The sequence below is a fragment of the Juglans microcarpa x Juglans regia genome, chromosome 7D, assembly GCF_004785595.1.
Source record: "Juglans microcarpa x Juglans regia isolate MS1-56 chromosome 7D, Jm3101_v1.0, whole genome shotgun sequence".
In the NCBI taxonomy this organism is placed as follows: Eukaryota; Viridiplantae; Streptophyta; class Magnoliopsida; order Fagales; family Juglandaceae; genus Juglans; species Juglans microcarpa x Juglans regia.
In genome coordinates, this window is record NC_054606.1 from 21,831,176 (window position 1) to 21,856,529 (window position 25,354).

At 39.6% G+C, this 25,354-nt stretch overlaps 1 protein-coding gene across 1 annotated transcript in view; it reads left to right on the forward strand.

The window, feature by feature from the left end:
- The window catches only part of LOC121239618 (proteasome adapter and scaffold protein ECM29), a 57,878-nt gene continuing 32,524 nt past the window's right edge, over positions 1–25,354 (forward strand). Inside the window, 17 exon segments of the mRNA XM_041136894.1 lie at positions 1–293; positions 2,153–2,320; positions 2,445–2,534; positions 5,169–5,305; positions 5,400–5,490; positions 6,373–6,455; positions 6,568–6,674; positions 9,222–9,374; positions 10,906–10,970; positions 15,982–16,069; positions 16,169–16,247; positions 16,335–16,443; positions 17,792–17,851; positions 17,985–18,103; positions 18,529–18,910; positions 18,987–19,171; positions 19,271–19,343. Coding sequence (XP_040992828.1) covers positions 99–293; positions 2,153–2,320; positions 2,445–2,534; positions 5,169–5,305; positions 5,400–5,490; positions 6,373–6,455; positions 6,568–6,674; positions 9,222–9,374; positions 10,906–10,970; positions 15,982–16,069; positions 16,169–16,247; positions 16,335–16,443; positions 17,792–17,851; positions 17,985–18,103; positions 18,529–18,910; positions 18,987–19,171; positions 19,271–19,343 — 2,184 coding nt within the window. The 5' untranslated portion in view covers positions 1–98.

A 25,354-nucleotide genomic window follows, 5' to 3' on the forward strand; every position in this document is an offset into this window, starting at 1 on the left:
TGAGTCAAGCTAGTATAAAGCCGCGGAACGCTTCCTTTCTCCTCTAGTCCTCTTTATCTGCCCCTGGGCTTCGTTGTCTTCGTTTGCAAGAAAAGGAAATGGCGGATTCGTCGTCATCTTCAGCTGCGTCAACAGCGGTGGCAAGTTCCGATTCAGAGAGAGAAGAACTGTTGGATCGAATGCTGACTCGTTTGGCTCTCTGTGACGACTCTAAACTCCAACCCTTGCTCTCCAAGCTTCTCCCTCTTACCATTTCCTCCCTCTCCTCTCAATCCCCTGCCGTCCGCAACAAGGTTTCTACTCTCTCTCTGTACTAGTTATACAATCTATGCTGTCGGGAATTTCTGCTGGTGTTGATAGATCATAGTATGATTTAACTTTTGGGGATTTTTTTTTTCTCTTTTATGATTCTTACTCTTGGGATTCTGGAGGATGCTCCTTGAATTTATTTTATTTTTTTGTTTTCTTCAAAATTTTTATGCATCTGCTATTGCCATGAATTTCCCTTTTGGCGACGTTAACCATTTCATATGTATATTGAGGTTATATATCTGTAATAGTTCAGTTCATTGAACCTTACTGGATAGGTGATGCAAATGCTATTCATTATCCGGTATGGAAGTGTACTGACTTTACAAATCAAACTCCAATGGGTTGGAGGAGCGTGAGCACAGAACATATGATAATAGCACTTGCTCCACTACATAATACAAGTTCATTGGAATTTGGATTCTTTTTTATTGGCAACCGTAATGTGCTTTTAGCATGTAAACTGGGATTACTTTATTAACCTGTTTAGAAGGTCTGGGTTTGGGATAAGATGGAAGGGATAAGTTATGATCATATATGGCTTGATTTTTAGATGCTGGTTAATGTTTATCCAACTAAGTTATTCAGTGGCTGAAGGATTTGAAGTTGATCTTGTATTGCCTCTTTTATTTTTTCTTGTTCTGAAAATTCTCTATGGGATGTTGACTATACTGTTGAGGGAGACTCTTTCGATTCAGAAATGAAACTGGTGGTATTGTGACGATTCACAATTGGTGCTTGCCAATTCTACCATACTGTTTTGTGGTTGTGGTGCTATTACTGATGATTAAGAATTTTCTTTTTGATAAGTAATAAGAATTTTATTATCATGAATAGGCATAGCCCAAGTACATAGGAAGTATATCAAGGAAATACCCACTACACTCTAGAAAACAGGAAAACTAAAACAGAAATAGATTCAGTACATTCTCATCATTCCTTACAAAGATCTTAGCCCACAAACTCAAATTAGAAAAGAAAAAGTTTCGAAGATCTTCAAAAGAGCGCTTCTTGTCTTCAAAACATCTCCCATTTCTTTCCAGCCAAAGACACCACATTAATGATTAAGAATTATTTGGATGTTGTGCTATATTTGAAGTTGTTCTAGGCTTAAGGGAGAACTTGAGTGGGAGTGACCTAGTCTCTGGTGGCCTGATGAATGCTGTAGCGAACTTAGCTTGTGAATTGGGTAATGAAGGAAGTATATAAAGGAAATACCCAATACCCACTACACTCTAGAAAACAGGAAAACTAAAACAGAAATAGATTCAGTACATTCTCATCATTCCTTACAAAGATCTTAGCCCACAGTCAATTCAGATAACCATATGTTAAAGGGATTATAGCAAGAGAAAGGAATAACTGGGCATTCAAAACTTCCTATGAATGGCCTAAAGTCCGCTTTCCACAATCATTGGATGATTTATGACTAATGATATTCATTTTGATCTTTTTTATTTTTTATTTTTAATATCTTTAAGTCTTAGGCAATAGTCATTAGGAGAACCTCTTATGTACATCTTGCGTAAGTGAAGCTTCTTTTTGATTTTAAATATTATTACTTGTAGGAAGGGATGGGAAGGGAAGGGAGGAGAGGGTACGGTATTCCTCTCTCTAGATGGTTTACCTGGGAATTCATTAGTTGGGTTGGGTTGGTTAAGAGATTTTGTCAATTCAGATAACAATATGTTTGCTACACATGCAACATTTATGTCTTCCAAGGTGTTCTGTATGTTTTTCTGAATGCATTATTTTCTTTTTCCATATATGTAGGATAACGGATGTAACCTCTGGTATTTTAATTAATAGTTTCCAAATTACAAGTTTCTTTGCATTGTTATAGGTGCTTGAGATCTTGAGTCATGTGAACAAGAGAGTGAAACATCAGCTTGAGATTGGTTTGCCACTGTTAGAGTTATGGAAATTATATTCAGAAGCCGATGCTGCTCCAATGGTTAGGAATTTTTGCATTGTGTATATTGAAATGGCATTTGAACGTGTACACGGAAAGGTATGTTTTCTTTCTTTGGTATTAATCTTTCCTGGGAAATCATGTATTTTATTTGGTTTGGAATAACATCTTGATGTTGGAGTAATTTTGGAGTTAAGGATGGTACTTGATGCTTGTGTAATAGGAAAAGGAAGATTTGGTTCCTCCGCTTGTGGTGAACATTTCAAAGCTTCCTCATCAGCACCAAGAGATTATCCTGAGAATTGCTACCAAGGTATATTTCAGGTTTGCCGTACTTTAGAAATAACTAGGTGCTTCAGGCTTACTGTACTTAAGAAATAAATTGGTGCTTCAGGCTTAGTTAAAGTTACCATTTAGCTGTGATACTATGAAGCATTAGGAAGACTTAAGCTGTGTTGCCTATTTCATCTTTCTCCTGCTTCTTAGTCCTTTACAATGTACTGTTTCAAAAATTATGATGCTTGTACATATGCACCTTTCTGAGCACCGTTCAGGATGAGATCTCTCTGCTTTTTGGATTAGTGGTGGCCACTGCTTGTCGGGCTTAACTTGGGCTACTGTTATTCCAACATATAAATAAGTCTGTCACTTGAGAGTCTGCCTGATCAAATCTCTCCTGTCAATTCCCTCCAAGCATTGGTTTTTTGGTTGTTTCCTTTGCTATTTTTTTCCTCTTTCCATTTGTGGGATCCATCAGAAATTCTAGTCTTTCTCACTATTGACCTCTATCTTAAATGGCTTTTCCTCCCTTCTATAAGAGTAGGATTGAGAGTGAATGTATTTGGAACTTACCAATTCAAACAAGAAATCAATTATCCTTGCATTTTTCTCCCTCAAAATACTAAACATCAAGCATAAGGTATTGCACTCCAGAAATCACCCACTGATATCTATTGAAGGGGCCTCTCCACCAATAGCTCTTCAATCAGCTTGTTGCAGATTAAGAATGAGTTTTTCATTGTAAAAAGACCAAAAAAAGTTGTACCGCGCTGATTATTGCAAAGTGCTTCCTGTGATTGGTCCCAACTTCATTTTGATTGAAACATAGTTAAGTTTTTTTTTTTTGATAAGTAAGAAGCAATTGTATTGATAAAGATAGACATAGTCTAAGTACACCGGAGGTATACATATGAGCACACCAAATTAAGAACTAGAAACTGTTACAAGAAAGTCATGGAAGCTGAGACCATTTAACTCTAAAGCAATGGCCCACATAAATAAAGTCTTCCAAAAAAAACTCCTAAATTCCTCCGAGGAGCGTTCATGATCCTAAAAAAATCGATCATTTCTTTCTCTCCAAACACACCAGAAAATACAAATAGGAGCCATCTTCCACACTACTGCAATCTGTAGTGTTCCGCTGATCCCTCTCCAGCTAGCTAGTAGTTCCACCACCCTTCTCGGCATTACCCAAGCTAGTCCCATTCTGCTGAAAAAGTAATTCCACATGTCCCTTGCAAAATCACAATGTAAGAGTAAATGGTCTACCGTTTTCCCACTATTTCTGCACATACAACGCCAGTCTGTAATTATAAGTTCCTTCTTAGATTATCAATGGTTAGGATCTTCCCTAGAGCTGCTGTCCAAACAAAGAACACAGCCTTGGGAGGTGCTTTTCTCCTCCATATGTTCTTCCACGGAAAATTGGGCCTAGTTTGAGCTGTAAGTATGTCATAGAAAGAGCGTACTGAGAATTTCCTTTTCTTAGAAGGTCTCCATTCCATCGTTTCTTCAGCTGGAACCCCAACAATGATGTTATACAGCAGGTTGAAGAACTCCTCCAGCGCACTCACTGCCCAATCTTGTGCCTCCCTAGTGAGGTTGATATTCCACACCTGTGAACCATGACTAATTGTCCTCACATCAGCCACCATAACTTCCTTATCTCGAGCAATTCTGAAAATATTAGGATAAGCATCCTTAAGAGCCGTATCTCCCACCCACACATCGTCCCAAAAGCTAATTCTGCTGCCATCCCCCAAACACAGCCTAGTGTTACTTGAATAAACCTCCCACCCTTGCCTTATATACTTCAACAACCCAACACCATAAACCCCCCTCCCCTCATTAGAACACCAACCTTGCACTCCCATACTTCGCATCAATCACCCCTTTCCATAAGGCTTTCCTCTCAGGATTATAATGCCACAACCATTTCCCTAATAGAGCCTTATTAAAGAACCTAACATTACGGACCCCCAACCCACCATCTCTCAAAGGAGTACACACTCTATCCCATCCAACTAGATGAAATTTAAACTCATCACCTAGACCACTCCATAGAAAATCGCATTGGAGTTTCTCAATCCTAGATGCAATGTTTGCCGGAAGGGGAAATAAAGACAAGAAATATATGGGAAGGTTAGATAGAGTGCTCTTAATAAGTGTGATCTGCCCCCCTTTCGATATGTATAACCTTTTCCACCCGGCCAGCCTATGCTCTAATTTCTCTAACACCTCCTCCCAAATTGTCTTGGCTTTGAAAGTTGCTCCCAACGGGAGACCAAGGTACTTCAATGGCAGCGAAGAAACCACACATCCCAATATGCTGGCCAATCCTCTAATGTTTCTTACCTCACCCACCGCAACCATCTCCGTTTTAGCAAGATTTATCTTTAATCGGGATACCGCTTCAAAACATAGTAAGATGGCCTTCAAAGATTGAATATGTCCTGCCTTATCCTCACAAAACAGCAACGTATCATCTGCAAATAAGAGATGAGAAATAGTGGTGGAGCCATGGTTTGCAGCCCCCGCTGAAAATCCTGAAACTAGTTGAGTATAATGAAAATGATTCTTGCAATTGATTCTGACTGCAATTGACATTAAGACAGGGCATATTCAATTATTGGGAAATTGACAAAAATTAGTTTTTGCTTGATTTCAGGTGATTGGTGAATGTCACTCAAATCACATTGACGATGAAGTTGCTGCAAAGTATAGATTGATAAACGATTCTCAGGATAGGGAGATATTCATTGAATTTTGCTTTCATACAATTTTGTATCAATCACCATCTACAAGGTCTGAAATCAGTCTAGTTTGGAGTACCATATAATTACTGGACATGTCATTTGTAATGTCATAATTTAATGTGAGGACTTATGTTTCTTTTCAGCGGAGGATGCCCACCTGGACTTTCAATTGCTCAAGCCAATCGTGTTGCGGGGAAACATGAACTGAAAAACGATATCCTCTTAACGAGGAAGGTGAGTTTATCATGGGTAAAAGATGATTTTATTATGAAATAGGCGTTTTGTCCTATTTGTGATGGTACAATCCTAACAGGTGAACTTGCTCTGGGGAAAAAATGTATTAGTAGCTTAATTGCCATGAGTGGGTAAATGAGTTGGGAGGTAATTTTGTTCAAGCTTTCTAAGTGTGCCTCTGTGTGTGTGTGTGGGTCTCACACATCCATTATACCAAATTATACAGTGTAATAACTTTCAGTAAGATGTATACTTTTGCTCCAAACTCATTGTTGGAACAATAGCCTGTTACTTATCCAACATGTGTACTAAATAGCAAATGGTGTCATTCCAGATATCTATCTAATCAATGAATTGGTTTTCATAAAAACTAAACTTAGGTTTTTAAAACATATGATAAAAAATTCTTGATCTTTGGTTGACTTTATGTAAGCATGTGGGTTGTATATAAAATCCAAAAATAGGCTTGTTAAAATATGGTTTTTCAAATTGTGGGGGTTGGTTGGTGAACTATGGATTTGGCTAAGACAGTATATAGTTACAATTGGTTCTCACTTTCTAATTTTTTAATTCCAAATTATTGCATACATGTTTTTGTAAGAGAGAAAAACACAATTACTGTTTTTTTTAACTGTGTATTTTCCAAATCAGGTTCACAGTTGGAATGGATTGTACTATAGGATTAGTTTGGAACAATAATGAATATGTTCATTTTTTAAATACACCTCATCTTGGTTGCTGTCTGTCTAGCTAGTTTTCAACAGCATCATCCGGTCCTTCCTTGCACATAAATGTATGCATACATGAATGTGTGCATATTGATGGGCCAGTCTCTAGAATTCTATCATGACCTATATTATTTCTTTTGTGTTCTGCAAGCAGTTGGGGATCTTGAATGTTGTTGAAGCTTTGGAGTTGGCCCCAGAGCTTGCTTATCCTCTATACATGGCTGCTTGTGCAGATTGGTATTTAATAGTTACCCTCCTATTTTTATTATAGTTTATTAAAATATCCTTTTGTTTTCTGTATTTTTTTATATATTCAATTATGTGCTCTTTTCTGATTGACAAATTCAAGGCAGGAGCCCGTTGTTAAGAGAGGGGAAGAGCTTTTAAAGAAGAAGGGTTCTGGTGCTAATTTAGATGATCCAAACCTGATAAATAGACTGTTTTTACTATTTAATGGTATGCAATTTATAGTCTATCTTTTTAAATTGAATTTGATGTGAGGAATTTGTTATAATTTGATTGATTAATGTTCTTTTCTCTCTTTGTCTTCATCTCTATCACTCATATCTTTCCCACTATGAATCCCTTATCCCTATAAAAATAATGTTTTTACAATTTATTAGTACGTGATCCATAATCTGTCTTTTTTAATTGAATTTGATGTGATATGTTTTTATAAGTTGATCAGCTAATGCGGGGAGGATTTGGGGATAAGGCCAAGTCCCATCTTGTTAGCTAGGATATGGTATGCTACGCAATTTCTTGTGGTGGATTGGGGATTTGAAACTTGAGGATATTTAATAAGGCTCTCTCTATGAAGTGGTTTTGGTGATACAACAAAGAAGGGGAGGCATTGCGGAGGGCTATTGTTGATTCAGGCATGGGAGGTTTTTTTTATTTTTTTTTTTATTTTTTTGGGGGGGGGGGGGGGTTGGTGCAGGTGCGCATGGTGTGAGTTTGTGGAAAAATATAATAGCTGATTGGGGGGATTTTGCTAGACATTTAAGATTTGTGGTTAGTGATGGCTCCAGAATTAGATTTTGGCATGACACTTGGTGTGGAGATAGGCCTCTCAAGGATACGTTTCCAGCACTTTATTGGATTGCGCTTGAACAGGTTGCTTTGGTGTCTGTTCTACATGATAGTTCCAGTGGCTTTATGCAGCGGAATGTTAGTTTTCAAAGAGCTACTTAGGATTAAGAGGGGTGCAATTACAGATTTTTTCATCTTGCTTTTGAGTAGTGGTAGTATTGCTGCTGATAAGATGGTTTGGATTCAATCCAGGACTGGGAAATTCTCTGTTCGGTCTTTGTATAAGGCTATGCCTTAGAGGCTGGTGGATTTTCTTGATCATCATTTTTTTGTATGTTTTTTGGGATGTGTGAGTAAAATCTTGATTAAGGCCTTATCGATCCAAATCTATTGTCAATCACCCACATATATCCCAAATCCTTGATATTATTGATTGTGTAATGTTTTAAAAACAGTACAATATTTAAAAAGGGTGGGATTTTTTATGTGGGGTCTTTGCATAGTTTGCTTGTTAGGGGAGTGCTCAGGGTTTTATAAATCATGATGAGGAATTTTGAGCACACGGGTTAGGATTCTCAGGTCGAGAATTTTTTTTTTTTTAATATTTGGTGGGGTTAATCAAGGAGACATTAATGAAACAAGATCAGAGATGGTGGACAGCAAAGGAGTGGCATCAATGGTCCAAAATTAGGAGGAAGCCAGCAATTGTGTTGCTCTGTGTGGATGTGTATTTGGTTTACATTGTTAAAGTGTTAGTAGTGATGTATGAAAGAAAGATCTTATTTGCAAGTTGGTATGGAAAATGCACCATCGGCACCACTAACATTTTTTTTTTTGGTTGGCACCGGCTATCTGGGAACAACATCCTGACCAATCCTTGGGGTGCATAGACCCTCGGCAAGGAGTTTCCCGCAAGTGCACCTCGGGTAATTCAAGGGGAAAATCCTCCAATCCAATGACCCTAGAAATTGTTTGCATCCAAGAGGGCTTGAACCTTAGACCTGAGGGGAACATACCCCCAAGCCCAATGCCTTTATCACTTGAGCCAACCCCTAGGGGTTAACATGTCAAATTGAATATTCATTTACATATCAATTTTAATCAGGTCAATGGTGTAGATGGTCCTCTGCATCAAACTTAAAAGTAAAAGAACTCCAAAGGAAAACAAGACTGAAAAAAATAAATGATTTATCACTTTGAGCTGTGAAAGCCACCTTAATTTACAGTTGTCCCAGGAATCTTTTTACCATTCAATTTTTTCTACCCACATCAAATATGAAAAAAATTTAACAACTAAGAAAACACAACCTAATTTGAAATTGCCTTTTCAATCGATCATGAAATGTCTCGTAGAGTACAATTGATGACACATCTTGTTGTTTCTGTTAAAAAAGAGAAAGGCTGAGTTATCATCCGCCACATCTCTTCAATCTATTCGCCTTTTTTTTTGTATCCGACAATAATCATACAATGTGCTTTGGTTGATACTTTGAAGGAAGGGAGTTTATATTTATGCTTGCGATGCTTCTATTTAGGTTGCGTTTGGATGTTGAGCTGAGTTGAGTTCTTTATGAATAATAGTGAGTTGAGATGATAGAATGAGTTTTGTGGGGTCCACCTAAGATGAGTTTAAATGTGTTTGGATGTTAAGATGAGTTTAGATGTATTTATGGGAAGTTGAAAAAGGTTGTGGGTCCCATGTGTAAAGAAGTGTTGAATTGAGATGAGTTTAGTAATTTGAGAGTTGAGTGTTTGGATGTTAGACTTAGCTTAAAATTAGACTGAATTGAGTTGAACTCAAATGAGTTTAACAACCAAATGGGGCCTTAAAATTACTAACATTTGTACTTGTGATGCTTCGAGTTAAAATTATTCTGTTAATGCTTTTGCTTGGCATCATTTGCTTTCACGAGTTTCTCTTTTCCCAGCTCATTTCTAGTACATGTTTGACACAAGATTACAAATTTCCAGGTACTGCCGGAGCTAAAGATGTTGCTCCAGAATTAAGAGTCAAGCCTGGGAATCCTGCTCTTAAAGCAAGACTGATGTCTATTTTCTGCCGTTCTATAACAGCTGCAAACAGTTTCCCATCTACTTTGCAGTGTATATTTGGCTGCATATATGGTATTTGGCTTTCCTTCCCATAACTTAATTAGTATTTGCCAATATTTGGCACAGTTCCATTGGGAATTTAATTTTTACTTATCAAAAAAAATATTTGGCACAGTTCCTTTTAAAACTTGGGGACCATTCCTGTTGAAAGAATCATTGCTGAATCATTATTTTTTTTGGTTTCACATAGTCATACATTTTTGGTTTGAGCTGATTCAAGCTGAAAATTGAGGACTCATTTGCATTTTAGTAGATCTAGGGGTGCTAGCTGCACCTCCTGGGTGGGCAGCCCCTGGCCCCGCCCCCTATGGGTGGGTGCCCCAGTCCAGATGTTGGGCGGCGGATTGGCCCCTAGGGCCGCCTGCCTACTGCCCACCCTGTGGTATCGCACTGCAAGAGGGAGGGAGGGACTTGGCGTCGCATTTTGATATGTATTAAGAAGACTTGGCAGTCTTTCTAAGTTTAAATTCTCAACATTCCATCATCACATTTTGATATGAACCATGAAACATATATTTACATGACCATTGACTATTTTCTCTATATGTCAAATTGAAGACTAAATATGTGCATGAAAAGAAATCCCACTACAAGACCCTATTACAATCATAATTGCAAAATACCTTGTTTGAAAGGGATACATACACATTAATAGTTCCGGGGGCCGAGGTAGGGTGACTATTTGATCTTTTATTGTTATTGTTGTGGAAGCTTTTAGTAGGATGTTGTCGGTTGTGGTATGACTTCCTTAATCTAGCATTCTTTCTAAATTTGCCCACTTACATTCTATCCTTATTCCCACTACTGGTGGGTGTAGCAAATCACATTGAGAACTTACAACACGATTTCCTTTGGGGTGGACTAGGGGAAGAATTTATATTTCATTTAGTTAATTGGGACAAAGTGTGCTCTCCGATCTCAAGGGTGGTTTGGGGATCTGAAATGTGAAGATGTTTAAAGGTGGTTGAGTTCTTTGCAAGAGTTGGGTTAGTATGGGTCATGCTTGCAAAGGTGGTTGAGCTTCTTGTGGCTGGAGAAGTTCATGGTATTGTTCAAATTGCTAGTCTGGAAGAGGTTCCTATTTGGAAGGAAAAAAACGACTAAAGCTTTGAGGATAGGGAATGCTTGATGGACGAATGTAGATCTCTCTTCTTCAATTCATTATTCCTATGGGCATTAGCTATTAATTTTAATGGGCTTGATTAATGATTTTCTTGTTTCTATTTTTTCTTCCTAGTTAGGTATTTTCTCTTCTATACATCCTATGCACTTGGACAATGCTTATTCTTCTTTTAATATTAATAAGTTTTTTACACATAATATATATATATATATATATATATATATATCAGTTAGTGTTTTATTTTTATATTTCATGATATCACCTAGCAGCATTGTTTTGACACCTTGGTCATAAAATAGCATATATACTTCCATCTTCATTTGAAACTTTTTGTAATTTCTTACTCTTGTGTAATAGCAAGCTTGCTCTTCTTTTTAAGCTAATTTTTTCTTGGTTTCTTGAATTCTTAAAATGTGATAGGAAGTGGTACCACATCAAGGTTGAAGCAATTGGGGATGGAGTTCACTGTGTGGGTATTTAAACATGTAAGGAACTTGTGACTAAGCTGCTTCTTATTCTTCTTCTCTCTCTGTGTGTGTCTATCTCTTATTTGGGGTGTTTTGAGAATATTTGGAAATGGACTTGATAACTAAATATGCACCGGTCCTGCTAAGGGTCCTAGTTACTAGATTGTAGTTTTTGCAGGCTGTAACGCCCTAATGGAGGCCGAAGCCATATTTGGGCCTATACTCCAAAAAGACTAGTAAATGATATAATTGGAGTCCTATTGGAACCATTATAAAGAGTAAGAACTTCTCATTCCCAAGCAATATGAGATCCCGTACTCACTTACCCTTATCACTCAGTATGGGGTATCACAATCTCCCTTAAATTTTCGAAGTACTCGTTGGGCCCGTCCATCGTAGGTGGCACTACTTGGTTGGGATAAAATTTTTTTCGTTTTTGTGTTTCGTCTCACTCAATAAAATTTTTGACTTATGGAAAAAAGAGAATTTGACTTATCCATAAGCTCATGTTAAAAAATGAAGTCTAAATCATCCCTCATAGTGGGGTTAATGTGATACACACTCGATCCTTCACTTGGGAAGCGGGTGACATTAAAGTCCCCCACTATACATCTTGGTAACTCCCACCAACTAAGGAGCCCCGCCAATTCTTCCCATCGGATTGGGGGATTTTCCCCTTGAATTACCCGAGGTGTACTTAAGGGAAACTCCTTGCCAAGGGCTTGTGCACCCCCAGAATTAGTCGGGATGCTGTTCCTAGACACCCAGTGCCAATAAAAAAAAATAATAATTGTCTTTTGGAATCAAGATTAGGGCTATATACTCCTGCAAATGCCCTTAGAAATCCATCTTCTATATTCTTAAAGGAGCAAGCCACGGTAAATTCTCCTTCACATTCATCCGTTGTCTCCACCACCCTTTTATCATACATAACTAAAACACCCCCGGATGCCCCTTTAGATGGCAAGTATGACCAGCCAACATGATGGCATCTCCATAAGCTTCGAACTATTTCTCTAGTTATAAATTCTAGTTTAGTTTTTTGTAAACAAATTATATCGCTCTTCCATTGTCAGAGTAAGTTTCTAATTTGGAGCTGCTTGTTACTCTCATTCAGCCCACTTACATTCCATGATATAATTTTTGATTTCATTAAGAGACCATCTTTGTCCTTTTCTTGAGACAACCTTGGTTTGAGCTCCTCCTTCCTACATCATCATTTATTGCCCAAGTAAGCCTCTTGAGCTCTCTCGCTCTTTTTTTTGGCTAAAATGTGAGATGGGTCGGAGCTGGAATGTGAGTATCCAGCCTCTATAGCTGTGAGTAATGCCATGAATTCATCTTCGAAACCCTCGCACGTGATCCCTATACAATGCTTGATGTTTATAACTTTTTAACCCAATTTGACATGCTGGGGTGAAACGAGTTTAAAGGAATAGGTTGTTCCCCATCATTTGTTGTCCTGCCCATCCCTGTGTATTCCCTCCCTTCAACCACCATGTATGGCAATTGCTGCTGCCCACTGCCCCCATCAAACTCAAATAACACCAAGGCTCCTTCCATTTCGACCTCCCCCACAACACAGTTTCTCCCGCTGCTTCCTCAACCTAGGAGTCGACCAACGGGTGTTTTTGAGCTACGATGTCATTTTTCGATGCCGGTACTGTCACCTTCACAACAAGGCTAATTCATCAGCCCAGATGACTTTGGCGCAAGTTTCTGTGCCACCCCACAATGCACTGGCCCTCTTGGGAGCTCTGTCTCCCTCTCCTCGACAGACAACGTTATTTGGGCTAAGAGCTTGTTCTTTGACGCCGGTATTGTTGACTTCACGGCAGCAGCGATCATCAATCCAGATAACTCCGGCACGTGTTTCTGTGCTACCATGCTGTGCTTTGCGGTTGCTTGAGGATTTGTGTCGCTGTCTCATAAGGACCTACCTCCTCACTTTCCGACGTCAATGTCGGCAAAGTAATGTTGGATATAGCCCCAAGTGTTTCCGACGAGAGGTTTTGTCTCACCCCAGGCCGGAGTTGTTGGTCTTCTGGTGGCGCTTTCACGGTTGCGGATGTTGAACCCCTCTCAAAGGTAGCTAGCCCGACCCGTTTTAGGATCTATTTCTTCCTGGGTACGTGAATTGAGTGGGTCCATCCTAGTCCAATTTTACTTTTACCTTTATTGGGCCTGATCGGCTTTGGCCCATTTATAAACAACCCACCACATGAATTCTCTAGTCTCTTCTTTCGTTGGCCCATGTCCAGGCCTAGGCCAAGGCCAAGGCCCATATCCACTTTATACATAAGTGCTTCTACTGTCTTCTTCAAAATTCCCAAGTCTTCCTTCAAGCATTTAAGACACTTTGCTCTTCACTTTCTACTTAGACGACGTTAAGCAGATCACCACCATCATTTTTTGTGTAAATTCTGGAGTATCTTTTGGCACATCGGACCACCTTTGACCATGCTTCTGTACAACGGTAACATTGTCCCCTACCATAAGTAATACACTTAGCAAATGTATCAATATGGTACAAACCATAAACTTGAACAATAGACCTTGTCTTTAATGCTAAATGTCAGGCTAACATAAAGTCTTTAATGTCCCCCTAGCGCTTAAGAAAGAAAACACATTCCTAAGGTGGTGACTTCAACTTTACTTATAAAAAAAAGGTGGCGACTTCAACTCTAGCTTCCCCTAATGGGATAGAATGCGACAGGCCGACTTGGGCCTTGGTTATTGGTTTATTATGGGTGTACTTGATTTACCCTCTCTTGGGATGTCTCTGTTGAAGCCCATGATTCTTCTGGAGTTGATATTAACCCTTAATTTCAGTAGTTCATGACAAGTTTTTTTTTTTTTATTAAATGTCGAGGAACCTCTCTAAGGCAGAGCCTTTCGGACCCATCCCTGCAGAATAAATCCCGGTCCCGTGCACCACATCCTCGGAAGTTTCCCTACATGGAACTGGTTAAATCGCTGGCTTTTTACCAGGGGGTGTGGCCCCTAGAGATTGTTTGCACCCAAGGGGATTTGAACCTTGGATCTAGGAGGAGCATACCCCCAAGTCCAAGGCCTTTACCACTTGAGCCAACCCCTAGGGGTTAAACGATTTAACCAGTTCCGTGTAGGGAAACTTCCAAGGGTGCGGTGCACGGGACCGGGATTTACTTTGCAGGGGTGGGTCCGAAGGGTCCTGCCTTGGAGAGGTTCCTCGGCATAAAAAAAAAGGACATTGCAAAAAACCTGTTAGTTGGTGGTCTCTTCTAAATCTGCATCGTTTTAGTTTGCTTTTCCTAATGGTAAATTTTTCCTTGTGCTTTTTTGGATGAAGCATCAGTAGATCGTGTTGACGAGCATAGAAATTTTCAAGTTTGGTCATTTGCTGCTTTTCCTTGCCATTATTTCCGGCAAGGTGCAAAAGGCAATGACAAGAAGATGAGTCGTAGAGAAGAAACAGAAACTTGTACAAAATCAAGTGGAGTTCAGGTTGAAATTGGATTGAAGCTGAAAAAGAAGAAATTGATTAGTGTAGAAGGGGAAAAAAGGAAAGTAAGATGAGATTACTAAGACAGTCAATATCAGTTGAAATTTATAATGGTCTATCTCTGCTGAAAAATGCAAGATCTAGTAACGTACAGGTTGCTCAGCAATGTACACACTTTGATGTATTCTATGTGCCCATATGTGCATTAAGCCACAATGTTTTAAGTTTCTCATATTTAGATACTTATTGCCTGTTTGGATGTTGAGAAGTGGAGAAAAAGTATGACAATTTTTGAAAAAACTTTGAGATGAAGTTTTTTGTGAAAGTTGTGGGTTCCACCTCATGATATGTTTGAATTGTGGAACTTTGTAGAAAAAATTTGAAAAAAAACTAATTATGTAAATTAAAAGTAAAAATACTTATTGAGGTGACCACATGATCACATACGAGGGGTGGCCACTGTTGGCCACACGTCTGGCCACACCGTGGTGCCCTAGTTACCACGAAGTGGCTTTGGGGTGGCCACTTGATTTGAGCCACCCATTGGGTGGCCGATGGTGGCTCAACCACCACAAGGTGGGCCTGTGGTGGCCAACCCGTTGATTTTATTTTTGTGTTATGATGTATTTTATTTTTAGTTTTTAATGCTTTTTGATTGAAGAAGTGAACATATGTTGAGATGAGGAGCAATAAAGTTTTCGAGTGGGATGTTTTTGAGTTTTGCATGCTTTTGAATGAAGATATGAGAAATGTTGAGACTCTGGAGAGAAAAAAAAAAAAAAACGTAAAAAAACTTCGCATCCAAACATGGTAGTCTATTTTTCTCTACAAAAACACAGATTTATTGGAGTAACTTATTTCTGTAATATATGCTGATTTATAACAAATATGTCTAAGGGTCCGTTTGGATACTTAGAATATCTCAGTATATCTGTGAATAGTAGTGAAATGGTTTGAGTTAAGATGTTTTATTGTGTTTTGGGAAAGGAGAGAAAAAGTTGAATGAAAATTTTATAAAATTGTTTGAATATTATTTTTGTTTTGAAATTTAAAAAAGTAGTATTAGTTTTTGTGTTTTGTTTGAGAGTTTGGGAAAATTGTAATGATTAGATGAAAAAGTGGAAGTTTTGAAATTGAATTGTGTTTTGTGTTTGAGAAGGAAATATCTGAGAATACTTGAAAACAGTTGTGTTGCCAAATGGACCCTTAGCGTTTGGATGTTGAGCTGAGTTGAGTTCTTTATAAATAATAGTGAGTTGAGTAGTGGAGGGAGTTATATGGGGCTCATGTAAACCTAGTTTAAAGTATGTTTGGATGTTAAGATGAGTTTAATACTTTTTATGGAAAATTGAAAAAGGTTGTGGGTCCCACGTGTAAGAAGGTTTTGAGTTGGGATGAGTTTAGTAATTTGAGAGTTGGGTGTTTGAATGTTAGACTCAGCTTAGCTCAGCTGAGTTTGGGAACCAAACACATTAATCTATGTAAGTATGAGTTCTGATTTTGACATTGTTATTCCCACTTCATTTTTAAATTTAATTTATGCAGGCAAAAATTGAGCAGCTCAAGCTTATCAGCCCTGTTATACTGACTGGAATTCTGAAGTCGCTTGACAGTTATTCAATTTCAGAATCAGGTATTCTCTTGCATTTGAAGTTTTTGACTTGTTCTATATGTATATAATAAGTATTTATTGAATTCAAGCTGATTGGTTTAGTTTACTAAATTCATCCAGATGCTACCACTAGGGACACCAAAACTTTTGCTTTTCAAGCAATTGGATTGCTTTCACAGCGCATGCCTCACCTTTTCAGGTTTATCACCTGCACCTCTTCTTTATTTGTTTCTAATTAAGCTTTGCATATATAATTCTCTAATGGCAACTTTTTCTCTCACCTTAGTGATAAGATTGACATGGCCGTTCGACTTTTTGAGGCATTGAAAGTGGAGCCTCAGTCTCTTCGTTTCATTATTCAAGAAGCAACCAATTCCCTTGCTGCGGCATACAAGGTTAGCTAGTTTTTCTCCACTTTTTTCCTGACCATTAACATCATGTTACTTATCAAAAAACTTTGTTGAAGTGAATCATATCTCTTCCTAATCTTGTAATTTATTCACAAGCTATTGTTTCTTGCTAATGCTTCACTAATCTCAGTTTTTGCAATTTATTTGTGGTTATGTGGATTGTTCGTTTCCTCTGTGATAATGGTCAGTTCGATGGTAGGGAAATTTTTTTATTTATCAAGTGTATTTTATAACTCTTCCACCCTATTCCCACAGTTCAGAATTTCGTTAGGCAAGTGGTCAACAAATAAATAACTGTTGAAGGTTGTACCGATATGTGTAGGGAAAGGTCACGTGTTAATGGGAGAAAGAAGATTGAGGTTCTTAGAGGTGTTTTCTTTGGAGATCTTTAACATAGTATTCGATATTGTTGTCCAATAGTGCTTCTGATCGATAGAGGTTCACATGTCAGCTCTGTCTATTTTGGACATTAATGTATGACCAGCACGTCACCATCACAAGGTCCACATGTAGATCCTCAAGTTTAGTATCTAATTTGTGTATATATATATATATATTGTTTTTTTTTTTTTACGTTTTTTTCTATGAGTAAAAATTTTATTCATCAAATGCAATAGGTGAAGCCCTTGTACACAGGAAGTATACAAAAGAAACACCTAAATACATTCTAATACTAGGAAAATGAGGACAAAAACTCATGGATAGCCCCTCCATTAAGTACAATAGCTGAAGACCATCTAAACAAAGAACACAAAAAAAATTTCCAGTATTTTTTGATAAGTAGTATCTAAAATATATATGCTGTTAAGTTATATTTATTTAAGTTAATATTTACTCTTTACTTGTGATCAACATCACTCCTTATTGTTAGCATATCACTTCATTTCTTCTTCTTCTTTAATACAACCTGTTATCAATCCAACCCTAATAATAGTCAGTGCTCTTGAATTTGTTTTCTTTTTTATTTTGGGGTGGGGGAGGGTGAAGATCGAAGGCCTATTGAAAGCCAAAAGCTGAAATAAAACCTTAGTAGGATTCTTTTTTTGGTCAGTAGTATGCTCATGGCTTGCTCAGAGTTAATTCACGCATACTTAAAATGTTTATTCAAGGGAAATATGAGTGGATTACTCTGCACGAATGCTTATTGCTTTCCAGTGCAATCTTGTTCTATGATGTACCTTAAAATTGAGATTTTCCTGAATAAAATTAGCTTGCTGAGAATATCTGATAATTTAATATCCAAGCTAGGTCGTTCAAAATAACTTTCGTTTTGGTAATTTTCACTCACCTGCCCTTTGTATTGATCTAAGCTGATTTATCATCTGAGTGGCAGGGAGCCCCCACAACAGTGTTAAAGGATTTGGAGACACTTTTGCTGAAATATTCTCAAGAGGTATTGTGCATTTTCAGTTGGCGAACTTTGTTTGTCTGTTGCTCTCTGGTCTACCTTTTAAGAATAATAATTTCTTGATTTTTGCTTCACTGGTAACTTGCCACTTGATGGCTAATTTCTTGGCGTTTCACAGGAACAAAGTGAAGTACGATTCTGTGCTCTGAGATGGGCTACATCTTTATATGATTTGCAACATTGCCCAAGTAGGTTTATTTGTATGCTTGGGGCAGCAGATTTTAAGTTGGATATAAGGTAATGTTATTCATTTTGCTTTTTTTTTTTTTTAAGGTAATCATTTTGCTTTTGTAGTAGAAAAAATTCTATTTGCAGCAAATTCTCTCTCTCTCTCTCTCTCTTTCTCTCTCTCTCTCATATATGTATATATATACATGTATATATGGTAAGTATCTGATTATAATTGTTCTGATTCTTAGATGTGCATGCCATAGTTGTGTACTATTTATTTTGTGTAGTGTAAGAAATTTAACTTAGCTTTTGGTTGTTCTTGTCGTTATTTTTTATTTTTTATTGTTAAGTGATCTATGATGATATGTTGTTTTCTTATCATGTAGTTCCCTTGCATTTTCAGATGACAAGATATACTCAGCATCCTCATTTGATTTTATCAACAAATTATAACATTGACATCCTCTTTCTTTTTGCCTCTGGTTATTTAGGGAAATGGCACTAGAGGGCCTTTTTCTAGCTAAAGATGATGGGCGGACAGAAAGTCAAAATCTTGACCTTCAATATCCAAAGCTTGGTGACATGCTGGATTATATTGTTAAACAGCAGCCTATGTTGTTGAATTCAGAGGAAAACAGGCGACAAAAGCTTCTTTTTACATCAAAAACATATGTGGTTATGATTCAATTTTTGTTGAAGTGCTTTGAGTCAGAGTTGGAGATGAACAACTCTTCAGAAGGATCATCTGAATTTCGGTCTTCAGTTGAGGCAATGTGTTCGCTACTGGAGCATGCTATGTCTTTTGAAGGTTCTGTTGAGTTGCATGCCAATGCTTCCAAGGCATTGGTAGCAGTTGCATCTCGCGTTCCTGAGGTTGGCTCAGATCCTCTTGCTTGGTTGCTTCTTTCTGCTTTATCTTTTATCTCTTACATATTATTGCTCTTTATAGGTGATAGAATCACACTATGCTCTAAAATCATCCTGGCTAAAGCAATTACTTGGTCATGTCGACTTGGATACTCGTGAATCTGCTGCACGCTTACTTGGAATAGCTTCCTCTGCTCTTCCTATATCTGCATCAACTGATCTTATTTCTGAGCTGATTGCCTTGATCACTGGAACACAAAAGTTAAGGTTTGTTGAGTGCACTTTGTAAGGAATTGAATATATGCTGCCAATAATGGAAATCATATTAAATATCTCAATCTTTATTTATTCTGTTTTTTGCTTTAGGTTTGAGACTCAGCATGGAGCATTATGTGCAATAGGATACATCACTGCAGCTTGTATGTCTAGAATGCCTACTGTGAGTTGGACATTTGCATTTCTACCTTATATATTTTAATGCTTTCTGTCGCATCATTATCTTTTTCCTTATGAATTGAGGGCACCTTGTATAAGGAGGTTATCACTGGCAATTTGGCAGCATTGCTGGGTTGCCATGTGTGTTTTCCTCGTATGTCTTATGGTGGATTATCATTATGGCCCTGTTTTAAAACAATATCTGTTGGAAAGCTTAGTGTCAACCAGGGCTGCTACCTGTCCTATATGGGAGGGTAGCTGCCCTCCTTTCCCGCACCCCGACCTGGTTGGGGTGGCCATATGCCTCTGCCCCCGCTCCACAATGAAGCGTACAAAATAAAAAATCAATTGAAACAAAAACCAAATATCAAAATCAGAACGTATTATAAAAGGACAAAATCAGTAGAGCTTCAATGGACCCTTTTTTTCTTGTTGAGGCCCTGAAATGTGCCCAATTTTACTCGATGGTCCCTTTTTGTAACACCCCGCTCTCCGGGTTAATAATAAAGTCACTTTTAAAAATTCTCGGGAGCCAGAGTGCTACTATTGAACTTGACCTAAAAATATTTTCTTTTATTTTGAAGGAAATGAAGTACACAGATTCCTTATAATAAATAGAGTCGTTTTGAATTAAAATACTAAAATCATAAATGGGGGGTTCAAAATGCTGTCTAGCAGCGATGACAATGGGTTCTTTCATGCATGAATTTTTCAATGACTGCATAGTAGTGTTTCTCTGCATGGGTTCTTTCACGCATAAATTTTTCAATGATGGATGGAGGTATTAGCGGCGAGATTAAGGTTTGAATATTAGAGATTTAGGTGTGATTTGCATGACAATGGGTTCCCCAAAACATTTAGTCATAGAATCAAAAGCTTTTGTGTTGTCGAAGGATGGAAGCTCCATGTTTATCACTGAGAGGAGCTGGAAGGTAGTGCAAGAGATGAGGCTAGGGATTACCACAGTGCAGTGGCTAGCCAAAACAATGGAGGACTGTCTGAAGGGCGAAAATAAGGATTTTTACACCACGACAAGGGAGGGGAACAAAAGCTTCATTGCGCAGAGGTGTTCTAATGCCTGTGGCCGCTACATGGCTTTAGTGGAGTACGATGGTGGTGGTAGACGTTGCTTTATTTTTATACCAGAAGAGAGGGAGGGTCAGGGATGGAGGAGGATGGCAGAGGCGCTATGGGAGTTTTCAGAACATGGAGGAAATAAGAGGGGTCCCAGAGGTGGCGTAGCTTTAAAGCCAGTGGAAGTGGTGGATCAACAACAAACTTGATCATACAGGGAGGCCTTAGTGCAGATAGTGGCGCCACTGCAGTCCCAAGAGTAGAACAAGGGTGGAGATAGTGGTGCTATGGCAGCTCAGAGAGGAGACACTAGAAGAACCAGCAATGACTATGGGACTGGAAAATTTCCTCATATAGTTGGTACAACAAGTACACAACGGAAAGGAAGTGGTGGCAGGCACCATGTTGGTTTGGTAGAGGATGGCGTGCACAGATTACTCTTGGAAGTAAAATCCCATTTGAGTGAACTACAGGGGAAGGTAGATTTATTAATATGGTGCGTTGAGGAGAAGGTAGGTTTGGGTCTGGGCTTGGAGGCAATTGGTCATGTTGGGATGTTGCAAGCAGATGGGCAGCTGAAGGCTGGACAAAGATTGGGCTACCCTTTTGGGCCTTAGCCCATGGGGCAAAACAGAGGCAAGGAAACACTCGGGTACCAGCCCGTGTGGAGAAAAAAAGGGTTTGGGACTGAGCCTAGCCCATGTGATGTAGGGCCTTCCACCGGCGGGAACCAAGCAACCTCAATGGAATTGGCTCCGTCAGACTTCGACGGAGGCTCTGACGGCGCTATGGCGAAGTCGATGGTTGAATCTTTGAAGGCAGTAGAACCATAAATGGTTCCCGACGTTCACTCATTGCCAAGTGTTGGATCTCTGGCACAAAATGGATAGACGATGCTGAAAGTGGATCTTCATGTGGTCTCCTCACTTGTGAAGGGCTCTCAGGGGGTTTCTCACGAACTTTGTGTGCCGAGATGTGGACTAAGGTTGACGGCAGCTGCCCATGGATGTTACCCGACATTCCCTCACTGCCGAGCTTAGGATCTTTGACACAGTAGGGACAGACAACGCCGATGGTGGGTTTTCAGATGGTAATCAGGCTGGCAATGGATTTTCAACAGGTAGAGGGGGCCCGAGAGCTGTGTACAGAGGTTGGAAGTGTTGGGGGTGGCGATGTAGGGCCCTCAGGAGGATTGCAGATCCTTAGTTTCACGCAAGGCTTCCTTCAAGAGGATTGCAGGTCCTATGATGAGGGGGAGATGGGAGTGTCGGTGGAGTTGTAAGGGGCAAGTAGGGATGAGATTGACATGGTAGGGGAGCCCACACCCCTAAATTATCTGCTACTAGATCAACTTCGAGCTTCCGATTGGGTTTTACATATGGTGTCGGAAATCCAACACTGTGTGGGGCTTGAATGCTCGGGTTTTGAGGAGCAATTCATGGCTTTGCTTACGGCCATCGAAGTTGGACGAGATCAGATTAAGACTTCGGGATAAAAAAAACAGAGGGGGCTAAAGAGGTTAACTTGGTCTAGTAACTACGAGGGAAGTTGAAGCAAAGCAAGATCGAAAGGGAAGGGGCCAACTTTTTCTTTATAAAGCCCAAAATCATATCCTGGAATGTCCGAGGGCTTAATGAGGCCAATAAGCGACTTTGGATAAAAAACTTGCTTTGTGAGTGGAAGGAGGATATTGTGTGCTTACAAGAAACTAAATTGAAAGCCTTTTCTAGAAGAATTGTTTGTAGCTTATAGAGCTGTCCATATGTAGATTGGGCTTACCTTGCATCAGTGGGGGCCTCAGAAGGAGTATTAGTGATGTGGGACCGAAGGGTGGTGTAGAAAATTGAGGAGTACATCGGGAGTACATAGTGGCATGCTCCTTTAAGAGTGCAGAAGAAAATTTCAGGTGGGCCTTTGCTGGTATTTACTGCCGAACTTGGACAGCAAAAGAAGACTGTTATGGGATGAGTTAGCGGGTGTGCATAGTTGGTGGGACTTGCCATGGTGCATTGGCGGAGATTTTAACGTTATAAGATTCTCAAGTGAACGATCAGGAGAAATTAGGTTGCAGCCAGCAATGATGAAATTCTTGGAGTGTATCTTCGAGCTGGGCTTGGTGGACATTCATCTTATGGGAGGAACATACACGTGGTCCTACAATCAAACGTGGTCTCGACTGGACATTTTTAGTCTCCTCAGAGTGGGAAACACATTATCCGGAGCTATGCCAAAAGTGACTTCCTCGCCTCTCTTCGGACCACTTTCCTATCTTGTTGGATTGTGATGGTATTCAAGGAGGGACTCGGTATTTCAAATTTGAAAATATGTGATTGAAAACATAAGGTTTTTGTTGAAAGGGTCAGACAATGGTGGTCCTCATACTAGATTCATGGCACCCCTAGTTTCATTTTTGAGGGCAAACTAAAAGCTTTGAAAAAAGATTTAAAGCTTTGGAATGCCCAATCCTTTGGTGATATAGCTGAACATAAGAAGTCCATGGTGGCAGAGTTGTAGGAAGTAGAGCAGGTACAGGAGGGTCGGGTTCTCTCTATGGAAGAAAGCTCCCGGAAGACTAAATTAATATCAGAATTAGAGAGGGTTACCTCATTGGAGGAGATCTTTTGGCGCCAGAAATCACGAGCATTGTGGTTGAAAGAAGGTGACCGAAACACGAAGTTTTTTCATAGTGTGGCCAATTTGCATAGGAGAACTAATACCATAAAGATGTTGAACATAGATGGTGCTGTCCACACAAAAGCCCCTGTGATTCAAGAACATATTGTTGGTTTCTTTGAACATTTGTTGTCCGAACAGGTGGGGTGGAGGCCTATGCTTGATGGATTAGCCTTTGAGTCCATCGACCACCAGCATGTTTCTTGGTTGGAGAGGTCGTTTCAGGAGACAGATGTTCATGGGGTGGTGAGGAGGATGCTCAAAGACAAAGCATTGGGTCCAGATTGCATTTCTATGGGATTTTTTCAATCATGCTGGGATGTGGTGAAGGAGGACTTAATGCAGGTGTTCCAAGAATTCTACTCGGTTGTAAAATTTGAAAAAAGCCTCAACGCCACTTTCATTGTGTTCATTCCTAAGAAGATTGGGGCATTGGAGATGAAGGATTATCGACCCATTTGTCTTGTGAATGGGGTGTACAAGATTCTTTCCAAGGTGCTTGCAAATTGCCTTGGGAAGGTTTTGGAGTTGATCATTACGAATCCCCAAAACGCATTTGTAAGGGGCAGGCAAATTCTGGATTCTGTTCTCATTGCCAACAAATGCCTACATAGTAAACTCAAATTTGGCAACTCGGGTGTCTTATGTAAGCTGGATATGGAGAAGGCATATAATCATGTTAATTGGGAGTTTCTATTTTACTTGCTTGAGAGGTGTGGCTTTGGGGAGAGATGGTGCTCATGGATCAAATGGTGCATATCAACAGTGAAGTTCTCGGTGTTGGTGAATTGTAGTCCGGTGGGTTTCTTCAACAGCTCCCGTGGGTTAAGATAGGGGGATCCTTTGTCCCCACTCCTGTTTGTCATTGTCATGGAGGCGCTCAACAGAATGATCTTGGCCTTGGTTAATAGAGGTTATGTGGTTGGATTTTCAGTCGGTGATTCTCTTAACATTTCTCATCTGTTGTTCGTAGATGATACTCTAATTTTTTGTGAGGCAGAACAAAGCCATATTCGGGCACTGAGGGCAGTTCTACTCTGTTTTGAGGTTGTCTGGTTTGAAAGTGAACTTAGCCAAGTCTGAGTTGGTTCCAGTTGGTAACATCCGCAACATCCGGCAGCTGGCCAACACTCTTGGATGTAAGGTCTCCTCTCTCCCCATGAATTACCTTGGTCTTCCTCTGGGGGCTGCCTCAAGGGCCATGCCTATCTGAGATATGAATGTAGATTGGCAGGTTGAAAGAGATTGTACTTGTCGAATGGGGGTAGGGTCACGTTAATCAAGAGCACTCTGTCAAATTTACCAACTTACTTTTTATCATTATTCCCAATTCCAGCGAGCGTGGCGGCCCGTATTGAGAAACTTCATTGAGATTTTCTTTGGGGTTGTCTAGGGGATGAATTCAAATTCTATGTGGTTAAGTGGGATAAGGTATGTTCCCCAATTTCTTCTGGTGGGTTGGGCATTAGAAATTTGAGGGTCTTCAATTGGGCCCCTCCTTCAGAAATGGTTGTGGCAATACAATCAAGAACCGGAAGCTTTGAAAGTTGGTGACTGCATGTAAATTTGGAGGTATGTGGGGGAGATGGAGCACTAGGGAGGTGCAAGGGGCATATAGAGTGGGAGTGTTGAGGCACATTAGATGAGGATGAGGGTGTTTGCCCGCCACACTAGACTTGTGTTCGGGGATGGCTCAAGAATAAAATTCTGGCACGACTTGTGGTGCAGAGAAAATGCCCTCAAGGACTCATTCCCTTCAGTCTTCAAGATTGCAGGTGAGAAAGAAGCTCCAGTGGCGGAACTCATGGAGATATTTGGGGGCCTAGTCCAATGGAATGTGAGCTTTACTAGGGCTGCCCAAGATTGGGAAGTTGAAAGCTTTGAGAACTTCTTTCGACTCGTCTTCCATAAAACCGAGCCCTCAAAGAGCTGACACATTGTGATGGGTACCGGCGAGAAAATGTATATTCTCGGTTCGATCTTTCTATAAGTCTCTCACACAATTGCCGAACAACCACTTTCCATGGAGAACGATTTGGAGAAATAAAATGCCTCCCAAAGCTTCGTTTTTGCTTGATAGCTTCTTTGGGCAAGATTTTGACGAGGGACAACTTGCAGAAATGTGTGATGATCATAGTGGACTGGTGTTGTATGTGTAAAAACAATGGCGAGACTGTGGATCATCTCCTCTTGCATTGTCAGGTTGCCAGAGCTTTATGGGATGATATATTCAAACAGTTAGAGCTAGCTTGGTTATGCCTGCTACAG